At 34.1% G+C, this 12,222-nt stretch overlaps 2 protein-coding genes across 2 annotated transcripts; one reads left to right on the top strand and one right to left on the bottom strand.

The window, feature by feature from the left end:
- The first annotated feature begins 2,353 nt into the window (after positions 1-2,353).
- On the top strand, positions 2,354-3,415 carry LOC139890441 (uncharacterized). Its single transcript, XM_071873319.1, has 3 exons — positions 2,354-2,395; positions 2,501-3,139; positions 3,194-3,415. The coding sequence occupies exons 1-3, from the start codon at positions 2,354-2,356 to the stop codon at positions 3,413-3,415; spliced, it is 903 nt and encodes a 300-aa protein (XP_071729420.1).
- A 2,777-nt stretch (positions 3,416-6,192) lies between these two features.
- Positions 6,193-11,505, bottom strand: LOC139894157 (plastidic ATP/ADP-transporter-like). The gene is made up of 5 exons (XM_071877355.1): positions 10,579-11,505; positions 9,507-9,761; positions 9,215-9,358; positions 8,374-8,721; positions 6,193-6,747 (listed from the first exon to the last, which is right to left on the bottom strand). Exons 1-5 carry the CDS (start codon positions 11,359-11,361, stop codon positions 6,406-6,408), a joined length of 1,872 nt encoding a protein of 623 aa, XP_071733456.1. The 5' UTR covers positions 11,362-11,505; the 3' UTR covers positions 6,193-6,405.
- Between the last annotated feature and the right edge of the window lie 717 nt (positions 11,506-12,222).

Here is a 12,222-nt window from a genome sequence, read left to right as displayed (position 1 = left end):
ATATGATACTGTGCATTAAACTTATTGGTTTGATTATCTGATTGATATATTTAGATACAGAGTTAAAAGATTATGCCAAACGATTGAATTAAAAGATAATTATTGAGTCCCTTAAGGATTATGATATTATTACGGGTCTCTGTTGTAAAGTCCACGTTGATTTGGGAAATCATTCATTCTTAACGGTATTCGGAATAAATGGTAAAGTGTTTGTTTAAATAACGTAATTTGGACGCATACAATAATAAGGAATATCAACTGTTGGAATTAGATATATGAATAACTTGCGATATATATTTTAAAACGTGTTTATTAATATTGAAAATATATATTTAACAATACGATAAAATATAATATTAACTTGGTCATAAAAATGAATTGTTATTATATATATATTAACAAATAGTGAGACGATGATTTATAGAAGTAAATGATCAAAATACTCGAAAGTTTAAGATATACTTTGAGTGGTATAGTTTAGGGATAATTTAAGGCTATATTTTGACAAAGGTACGTGACACGAAATGTAAAATACAAGTTTTCTCAGCGTACGAAAGGACATTTGAAAAACCGGAACCGGGACATAAGTCGAGTGATGACGTACGACTTATCGGAACAAAAATTACAAGTCAACTATGCATGTGAATTTAATATAATATATAATTAATTATATAAATTAAATATATTATATATATTATATAAAATTATGTCGACAAACAAAAAGTTAAAAGTTTATGAGCTGGATCAGAGGGCCATGCGATCGCATGGCCTTGAAGCACAAATCTCATGCGATCGCATGGGGTACTTTTTCAGAAAAGGTTCTATAAATTGCGCGATTTTTGGCTCAGAATTTATCTTTCTCTAGTATTATTACTCCGTAATATTTATTTAATTTAATTTATTATTATTATTTATATTATTAAGATTAATATTATTATTAATCTTATTATTATTAGTATTATTAATTATTAGTATATATATATTTATATATGCTTGTATGCTAAATTTCGTCGTTAAACAATTTATAATGAATCACTAATTAAATACATATATTACTGGTAAAAGGTATATGATATACATGTTTTTGGAAAGCTGGCGAAAAATCAATAACTTTTCATTTAGATATCGAATAGTTTCGATGAACGGATTAAAAGATATGATCAACTGAATTATGATTGACGTTAATTGAAATTGCTTTTGAATCTGCAATTAAGATTTAAACAACTTGTTTACGAGATTGATAAAGTGAACTTTTAAATATTACCAACCGAGTAAATGAATCCTTATATAAAGCACGTCTCGTTTTGTTGAACTATTGTCAAAATTGACTTTTTGAAACGACTTTGGATAACTATTATATATCGATCTCGAGCATTAGGATTGTGATACACTATGACTTGACCTAGCTTGATAGATATTTATTGACCAACATATGTTCTCTAGGTTGAGATCTACGATTAATTGGTAATCCGAGTTTCGGTCATATTTTGGTGAACAACTTTATATGCTGCTAAAGTGAGTTTCATTTGCTCCCTTTTTAATTGCTTTTGCAATATATATTTTTGGGCTGAGAATACATGCACTTTATTTTAAACGCAATGGATACAAGTACATACTAAATTCTACACCGAGTTTGAACCGAAAATTCCTTAGCTTTGGTAACTAGTAACTGCCAGTTATAAGAACTGGTGGGCGCGAGTAGTTATATATGGATCCATAGGGCTTGACATCCCCGTCTGTTCCAGGTATAGAAACCCTAGCCTGAACTATAAAACAGACGTATGTTATTTGAGTTTAGTACACGTTGGTTTGCGTGTATTGTACATGTTGGTTGCATGTATGTTAAAACAGGGATACTTATTATAACGTTAAAGCTTAGTTACCAGGGTGCTCTGTTATATAGAATCTATTGATAAACGTTTCTGGATGAAACAACTGAAATCTTGTGATCCACTTTTATATACAGATTATGCGAAACACTAAAACTATGAACTCACCAACCTTTGTGTTGACACTTGTTAGCATGTTTATTCTCAGGTTCCCTAGAAGTCTTCCGCTGTTTGCTTACATGTTATACAAGCTATGTGCATGGAAACTTGCATGCTTTATTCAAGAAAACGTTGCATTCACAAAATCATCACCATGTATCTTATTTTGACTGCATTGTCAACGGAATTACTATTGTAAACTATTATTTACGGTGATTGTCTATATATAGAAATCATCAGATGGAACCTTTGATTTAAATATTCATTGATGGTGTGCCTTTTCAAAAGAATGCAATGTTTACAAAACGTATCATATAGAGGTCAAATACCTCGCAATGAAATCGATGATTGACGTGTTCTTCCATATGGATTTGGAGCGATCGTCACATGTTGAGTCAGAAAGTAAGGTAAATTGGTTTCGTAAAATGTGCCGAACTAAAAATCCGGACATAGTTCTCGTTCAAGAATCTAAATGTAATACAGTTGATGATAGGTGGGTTGAACTCATTTAGGGTTCATCAAATGTTAGTTACGTACAGAAACCAAAAATTGGTAAGTCGGGTGGATTGTTAATAATTTGGGACTCATCGATCTTCGTTGTTACTGCTGCAGTCGAAAAGAGGCACTTCATAGCTATTAAAGGTAAATGGAAGGGTAAAGATAATGAATCGATCATAGTAAATGTGTATGGACCCCATAATGATAACGATAAAAGCATTTTCTTCGATAGTCTGGATGTTTTGTTAAACGCCTCAAATGTCGATTGGATTCTAGGGGGTGATTTTAATGAGTTTCGTTTTAGTTCAGAACGTCAAAATTCTATATTCATCAGTAGGCGAGCTTGTGTGTTCAATGATTTTATTGATCGTAACCAATTTATTGAAATCCCCCTACTCGGGAAAAGATTTACGAGAATTAGTGATGACGGTCGTAAATTGAGTAAGCTTGATCGTTTTTTGGTAAATGAAAGTTTTGTTCAAACGTGGGGTCATACCTCTGTCATCGCCTTGGATAGACGTACTTCTGACCATTGTCCGTTGATTCTTCGAGATTCGAACATTGATTTTGGGCCTAAACCGTTTAAATTGTTTAATATCTGGCTCGAAAACAAAGATGTCGAAAAGATCATTGTTGATGCTTGGAACGAGCAGGTCTCAGGCTCACGTCCGGATTGAATTTTTCGAGATCATTTGAAAAATGTAAAGAATGCTCTTCGAACATGGAGCAAATACCAATATGGAACGCTTGATGAGGAAATTGAAAATTGGCAAAATATAACCAAAGAGATGGAAGAAAAGGCCGATTCCGGTTCATTAAATGACGATGATCGAACTTCATGGATTAACGCGAGAGCAATTTGGTTGCAAAAAGAAAAAGAAAAAACCAAAATGATTCAACAAAAATCAAGAATAAAATGGTGCGAATAAGGAGATGAAAACACCGCTTTTTTCCATTCCACGATATGGAGACGAAACAACTCTTCGAATATTAGAGGTCTCCACATTAATGGAATCTGGGAAGAAAAACCGGAAGCAATCAAAAGTGAAATCCACAATTATTTCAAATCCATTTTTGAAAATAAATGTCAAACGGTCCCTGATCTTTCTTGTCTCGATCAGTTTCCATTCCCTTCGATGTTGTCTGTTGACACCGACATGCTTGAAGCACCCATTTCTGAATCAGATATTTGGAACGCTATTAGAGATTGTGGGGTTGAAAAGGCCCCTGGACCCGACGGGTTCAATCTTGGCTTTTCCAAAAATTCTTCTGGTTAATAAAAGATGACTTAAAAAAAGCTATAGATTGGTTTTGGGCTCATGGTGAAATTTCAAGAGGTTGTAACGCGTCTTTCCTTACTTTGTTGCTAAAAAAAATCGATCCAATCGGACTTGGAGATTACCGACCAATTAGCTTGATAGGAAGCTATTACAAAATCATCACAAAAATTCTTGAATGTCGTCTTCAAAAGATCATTACCAAAATCGTTGGGGTTGAACAAAGCGCCTTCATACAAGGGCGTTACATTCTTGATGGAATCCTTGTGACAAACGTATTAATTTCGGATCTTAAATTCAAAAAATAAAAAGGTTTGCTCTTTAAAGCCGATTTTCAAAAAGCTTTTGATAGCATTAAGTGGAATTTTCTTTTTAAGATCATGGAAAAAATGGGTTTTGGCTCGAGATGGATAAGTTGGATTAAAGCATGCCTTCAATCGGCTTCAATCTCGGTTTTGGTTAATGGTTCACCAACGAAAAAATTTACTCTGCAAATAGGCATTAGACAAGGTGATCCATTATAATCTTACCTCTTCATAATAGTTGCCGAAGGTCTAAACCAAATGGTCAAGCATGCTATCTCTTCGAAACTATTCAAGGGCCTAGAAGTGGGAGTGGATAAAGTAGTTATATCTCATTTGCAATATGCCGATGATACAATTTTTTTTGGAGAGTGGAGCAAAAGAAACGTAAGTAACCTTTTCAAACTTTTGAAATGTTTTGAAATTTATTCGGGCCTTAAAGTTAATTTCTCGAAAAGTTGTATTTACGGTATCGGGGTGCATGATTCTTCTATTGCCGAAATGGCTGGTTCGTACGGATGTCGTGTAGGGGAGTTTCCATTTACCTATCTTGGTCTCCCAATTGGTCAAAAGATGAAAAGTGTAAAAGAATGGGATCCAATTATTGATAAATTTCGATCTAGATTGGCGGATTGGAAAACAAAGGTTATGTCTTTCGGTGGTCGTTTAACCCTAATCAAATCGGTCTTGAGTAGTCTACCATTGTACACCTTCTCCCTATTCTGTGCTCCATCAAGCGTCATCAACTTGCTAGAGGGTATTCTTCGTAAGTTTTTTTGGGGCGGGTCGGATGAAAAATCCAAAATTTCATGGGTAAAATGGAAAAACATTCTTTCACCTTATGCGGGCGGGGGGTTAAACATAGGTACTTTAAAAGCAAAAAACTTGGCTTTGTTAGGCAAGTGGTGGTAGCGTTTTCGAATAGAAAAAGACGCGCTTTGGACAAAAGTAATAAAAAGTCTATACGGCCGGGACGGGGGTTTGGGTCATTTCGGTTTAAACATCCTGAAAGCAAAACAATCAACTTGGAGATCTATATGTGAAGTAGGGAATCAAATCAATTCACTTGGCATTCCTTTCTCTGACTCGTTTACTAGGAGCATTGGCAATGGTGATGACGTTCTTTTTTGGAAAGACTTATGGATGGGTGATCAACCGTTGTACATTAAATTTGGAAGATTGTTTCGTCTGGAGGACAATAAGGATGCGCTACTCAATGATCGTTTATTGAAAACGAGTCAATCTTGGCAAGCTTCTTGGTCGTGGTCCAGAATTCCCAGCGGACGCACTTTGGGAGAATTGAATGAGTTGCTCGTATGTATTAACGGTTTTAGGTATGCAGGTTCGGATTCAAATACTTGGAATTGGAAGCTATAAAGCAACGGGTTGTTTACTACAAAAGCACTAACTTCGCTTTTGGATGCTAAACTACTCGGGTCTTATGCTAACTCGAATGGAACACTGCTGAACCCGTTTCTTCCTTCCAAAATTCACATATTCATTTGGAGAGTGAAGCGTCATAGACTACCGGTTCGAGTGGAACTAGATAAAAGGGGAATCGACCTAGACTCGGTCTTAAGTCCGGTTTGTAAAAATGAGGTTGAAACGGTCGAACACATTTTTTTTCATTGCCCCCTCGCAAAAGAGATCTGGTCTCGAGTTATAAGATAGTGGAAACCCGGGAGAAACGACTACACAAAGTTTGAGGATATGTTCGAAGGCATTCGGATTAACTCACAACCTTCGTCGAAATCGCAAATTTGGCAAGCAATCGAGTGGGTGTGTGGTTACACAATTTGGAAAAATCGGAACCTTACATTATTCAAAAATAATAAAAGTAGTGGTCCCATGTTGCTTAACGACATCCAAGTTAATACGTTCGAATGATTTCGAGAAGGTCGAAGAAAATAACGCTTAATTGGAATGATTCGCTTTTAAGTCCGAATATACATGATGATCACGGTTAATGGGTCTCTTTGGGTTTCGTTTTTTTTGTTTAATGATTTTTTAAAGTTGTAGTTTTCTTTAGCATGTTCTTCGCATGCTTCTTATTGTAATCTCTGTTTTTATTTTAATAAAATCATTTGGTTGCCTTTCAAAAAAAATTAATTCTATAGAGATTTCAAATGAACAGAAATCATAATATTTTACTGTAACAAATAAATAACATTGTCATTTCCATCAATTTTAGAGACTTGTCAAAGTCCACAGCATCCATTTCTGCTTTTCTTCTTATTATTCTACATAAACAACAATATCAAAAACCTTGAACCTCATCCAAAAATTTCAATCTTTACCCGTATCAAACTCTAAATTCCTATAAACCCGCGAATCTCAAATTCAAGCGTTCCTTGGAAATGAGGTTTCTGCTGAACTGTTACTGTTCGAATCGCTTCCCAATGACCCGTTCGTTTCAACATTCGAAGATACGATTGGGATCTTAACCGCAGCTCGTTCCATTTCCTTCTCAAGCTCTTCTTCTTTTCGCAATGCAGTAAATTGAGTATCCAATGACTTTGCGGCACCTAACCACGCTATTACGATCACTAAAAGTATACCACCGAGATAAGGTGTTGAGTTTGCAAGCGAACCAAATGTTAATATCATGAATTGCTGAATTAGCGCACCTCCTGATTTCCCCAATGGGTTGCATACAACATCTATTGCTGCCTTACCTTTAACCTGAATGAAAAGAGACGTACGTTGAAGACCAGCATAAAACATATTTGGTGAATCATGTCTTCAATTCTCAGCGTATTAAGTAAATGTGATATAAGGTATTTGGTAATTTTTTATTAGTTAAGAAATAAAATGATTAAAAAGGTTAAGTATTTAGAAATGTAGAGCACTTAACGCAATATATGCCAACAAGGTTGTAAAAGTCGTGAGTCGGGACGAGCGTTGACCAACGTTGACTTTTAATAATAAATAATAAATTTTGAGGGGGAAGTAACCAATCGGGGAGAAGCGGGGGGAAGCAAAAACTTTATTTTTTTCGTTTTTTGAAAAAACTTTGTTCACGAACATTATAGATTGGATGAAAATATGAACATTTAATAAAAACACTTTGTGATAAATGTTTTTATTTTGGCGGGAAAACGCTCGAAGAATTAATATATAACAATTATCGTGTTTTTCGAGCGTATGTTGAGGTTTTAGACATTGGGGTTTAGCTATTATGGTTTAGATATTAGGGTTTACAGGGTTTAGATATTAGGGTTTAGAAAATTTAGGGTTTAGGGTTTAGATTGAGTTTTTAACACGAACGGTTTAGAGTTTAGGGTTTAGGGTTCCCTAAACCCTAAACCCTAAACCCTAAACTCTGAATCGGGCTAAATTTTACTTCACAAAACATGCAAAAAAAAAAAAAAACGTTAACATTTTTCACGATCAATATTATCTTGAATGTTATGTTTGTCAATCGTTTTCCCGCCTAAATAATAACATTCATCACGAAGTGTCTTTTTTAAATGTTCATATTTTCGTTCGATCTTGATGTCTGAAAAAAAAACTCCAAAAAAACGAAAAAAAAAAAAAAATTTTTTTGCTTCCCCCCGCTTCCACCCCGATTGGTTACTTCCCCATTGATCCTGCCCCTATGTATATATATATATATATATATATATATATATATATATATATATATATATATATATATATATATATATATATATATATATATATATATATATTACACATACATGTATCGAACATAGAACATAAATATTTCAAACATAGATATATGGCACAAAATCTAATTTAAAAAATATTAAAATTTTGACCTAACTTTGACCAACTTTGACCAATTTTGACTGGCTTGGACCCGACTCAGACTGACGTTGACTCGACTTTTTTAGGCTTTTTTGGGTGAAACGGGATGTAGTCGTCCCCAAACCGATACAACAATGATATATCCAACTTCAAACGTTTCTATAGCATGTAACGAAATTTCAGTTAATGCTATTGCTTGTATGTGACCTCTTATAGCTAGTAAACCGACGGTGTGGCAACAGTTTGGAAATGTGGCAACTTATATGGATGCCATGTCAGCACCCGGTTACCTGATTAAAAAGTCATCAGATACATGCAGTATCCCTAAATGTTAGGATAAGGTTTATATACATTAGGACACTTAACTCTAGATTAAATACGGGAGATATAAGTAGCCTTACTTTGACTATTAATTTATTAAAAAATAAAATAAAATTTCCCCTGGTATCAAACTTACTATTAATCTTTATTATAAAACTAGATAACGGTAAGCATAATTATTTTTTAACCACGAGAAAGTAAAAATTGTTTTCGTACCTTGGTATCTTCATCTAAGGGAATATAAGCCATTTCCTTGCAAGGATCAAACAAACTGTATTTTGCACTTTTGCTAAATATGTTTTGCATTGCACCAACATACACCGCAGCTAAAAGCGGAGTTATTCCGAGTGTCATTAGACCTGGTGCAAGAGGACCACCGAACAAGATCAACGAAAAGAACCCGACTCCCGTTACAAGTAGGACCGTCGGTGTGATTTTTGCAGCCACTCCCCATCCATATTTGTTGAATATCCATTGACTTAAAAGCATCATTGTGAATGTTGCAATTCCGGTTGCAGTTGAAAAGTCACCCATGAAGGAAGAGTACTCATTCGGACTCGGAAACTATGTTACAAAAAAACGGGTAGCATAAGTTGAGGGAGAATCGTGTCAATTAGTAAAGGTATAGATACAAAATATTTACGAGGTTGTACGCTTGACAAAACATACTAATTAAAGACTTGCGAAGTTGCGAGTTTCTATATGTTCGGCCAATTTGACACATTACTTATTCATAAGTAAATGGGTCAAAATTGAGACCTTTAGTGTGCGTTTTTATATGTTATAAGAAATATATAAGAAATGTGTACTTTTTTAATGACTTTCAGCAGGTTTGACCCATTCCTTTTTTAAGGTAAATCTTTCTTAATTGACCCGTTTGAAGTGAAAACAACAATAATGGGCTTGTTCATAAGTAAATGACCACGATATTGCATCCTTTAGGTATATGTTTTAAAAAGGATTCGGTTTTTTAGAACATAAGACCGTTGTTTGTGTAGGATTGTTATCAACTCATAACTGTTTTCTCATTTATAATAATTGAGACCAGTACGGTTACCTGAGCCTTGAGCTTCGATTTCCATGTAACCTCAACTAGATTAATACTAATTCCATATGCTACAACCAACGTGGCCAAATCCCTAATGTATGGCGACGATACCAAAAACTTCAAACTCTCCATTGTCGTCATGTTAGGCTTCTCCTGCAATACAAGCAATCAACTTTTACTTTTAGAAAAAGCCTAATTCGAAAAAATCAGATAAACTAAATCAAGTATTTTAAACAAATAAAAAATGCACATTCATTTTTATAAAGAAAAAAAAAATAGAGAAACAAATTCAAGATGTTACCTTCTTCTTCTTGCTACGGGTAGGAAGAGGAACGAAGGTATTGACCCACCAATAAAGACCACAAATTGCAAACCCCATTATGACAACAATGCTCATCATGTATTTTAAAGAAATGGCCCACCCATCGACTCCCGGGCCCAAATGTTTCCGCATATTCGAGAAGTATTTGACTGTACGGCCTGAAAAAATTAACGCAACGTTGGCTCCAAGTCCGAATAAGGGATAGAACTTCTTAGCCTCATCCACAGTTGTGATCTACACGAAACAATTATAAAAAAGGTCAATAATATATGCTTATATACACATCCACATATACAGAATAACACGCACATAAACACAATAACACAGATGTTCACATCATTACAAGTAAATCATACATAAATGTATTCTTAAGCATATACATAAACAGTTAGATAACAAGGATATGGCTCATTGGGATACATATAACACTTGCAAAGATATATACTGTTTTATGTACAGGAAGCTCAAATTATGTTTTACCATACACATATGCTTGTATACAGACAGAGAAATACACTTTTACGTACAGATATACCGCTTATGAATATACATGTACATCAGTACATGTATGCTACACATACAATACAGATTTACAGGTGTTGGTGTGTATTTTCACAGTCACTATTGCAGCATTCCAAATCAAAGTCTAGTTAATTAGCTGCCAAAAAGTGTTTGAAGTCAGGGATATTTAGGTAAATTAACATTCACTCTCAAATCAATTTTGTTGCAGCAATTCCATTGCATTATATTCAAATTCAAACTCTAATAATATTGCAACTAAACCAAAATAGAATTCTAAATTTTACAAAGTTGCACATAAATTCGAAAAAAAATTCACACAAACAAAAAAAGATACTCATTTCATGTTATCTAGTTATTATAGCCTCAGTAACACCAAATCTAAAGTCTATCAATACAAATTTAATCAATTTATTATTTCAAACACACTTGATCCAAAATAAAACAAAATCTTATCTCAAATACACATTTCAATATCAGTCAATTCAATTCAATATATATAAACTTAAAACAGAACAAAAACAGTGTATACCTGATTAGCAAACCCCCAAAACAAGACTGAAACAACCACACTTCCCCAAAGCTCAGCCATCACATAGAACAGACAAAAACTCCAAATCCTCATAATCGCAAGGGGTCCAAGAAACCGAGGTCCCAAAAATTCAAGAAGTCTATCAGCAAGTGCAGTTGGGTGAAAATAATTGCTCATTGGATACAAAACAAACCCAAAAGCCCCAAAAAACGCGATAAACGGAAGAATTACAGTATAAAACAGTGCCTTTTTTGATAACACATTAGCCAATTTTGTGTACAATAACATAAACCCAATTGCCATTGGCAAATTAACCCAAGTTTTCAAAAAGGGGATAATTTCTGCACTTGACCCTTTTGCTGTTACCACTAATACATCTTTTGTATCTCTAAGAATTGTATAATTAAATAGAATACAAAAGAACATTAACCCTAAAGGCACAATCTTTTTTAAGGTCAATACTTCAACACCCATAAACTTAGGTCCTTCAACCTCAAATTCACCGGCGCCTCCACCGGCGGCGGCGGCTGAAGCTTTACAAACATGAAAACTTCTGAGTTTTTGGAGGGAAAATAGACCATGGGTTGTACTAAAAGATTGAAATTTCTTTGACCCATTGAGATTTAGAGATAACCCAGTTGTGGGTTTGATGGGGTTTGAAGAAAGATTGTATCTTTGTCTTAAAGATTGGTGTGGTAATTTGTTGAGAAAGATTTTGGTTTGTGGGTTTGAAGGGAGTGATAAAAGACCTTTTGTTTGAATGACACCTTCCATTATTAGCATATAGATACACACCTCTGTATCTCTCTCTCTCTTTTATTTGTTTTCAGTACTTGATAAAATCAAGAAACTGAAAAGATAAGAAGATGAAGAGAAGAGATATAGGGATGTGAAGCAAGATAACGTGAAGATGTGCAAATTGGTTTAAGATAACAGGTTTATGTAATGGGGAATAATAATAATAATAAAAATATCAAAATCCTAAAACCTTTGGGTTGGAAGAAGACAAATATGGACTTGCAGGATCAGGATATCAATTTACTAATCACAGGGTTGTAGTAACAAAAATAAATGATTAATGATTAATTATAGTATTTGGATTACAAAACCATATGTATATCTTTGCATTTTGAGTGTAATTGTTAAGCATTCGTGTAATTGTTTAGTCGGTTGTACACTTTGCAACCTTTAGTTTGCGTGTTTCTTGTGGGGCTGAGTTACTAAGCCACCACGCTAAATGTATCTTTCAAGTTGTTAATAAAATTTCTTTGCTTAAAAAAAAAAAAAAACTATAAGATAAGAAAAAGTAAGAAAAACAAATGTATATGTGTTAGTGGAAGTTCAATAAGGAACAACGAAAAATAAGAATTATGAGAATGATACGTGCATGTCTTGGCCCAATATTTACTAGCCCAAAGGCCCATGTCACAGCCCAAGGAAATACGGATGTGCAGCAGCCGGTTGAATTTATTCTTGGAAAATTACTCTATATATCTAATTGGCATAATAGTACCCTTCATAAGTTTCACAACTACCCTCAAACTTTTTATATTTTAACAATTAGACTCCGCCTTTTATAATACTTAACTTTATAATTTTTACAAACTTAGCACAAAGTTTTCACATTTTATTATTTAACCATTA

The sequence above is a fragment of the Rutidosis leptorrhynchoides genome, chromosome 2, assembly GCF_046630445.1.
Source record: "Rutidosis leptorrhynchoides isolate AG116_Rl617_1_P2 chromosome 2, CSIRO_AGI_Rlap_v1, whole genome shotgun sequence".
In the NCBI taxonomy this organism is placed as follows: Eukaryota; Viridiplantae; Streptophyta; class Magnoliopsida; order Asterales; family Asteraceae; genus Rutidosis; species Rutidosis leptorrhynchoides.
This window is presented reverse-complemented; position numbering and strand designations above follow the sequence as displayed.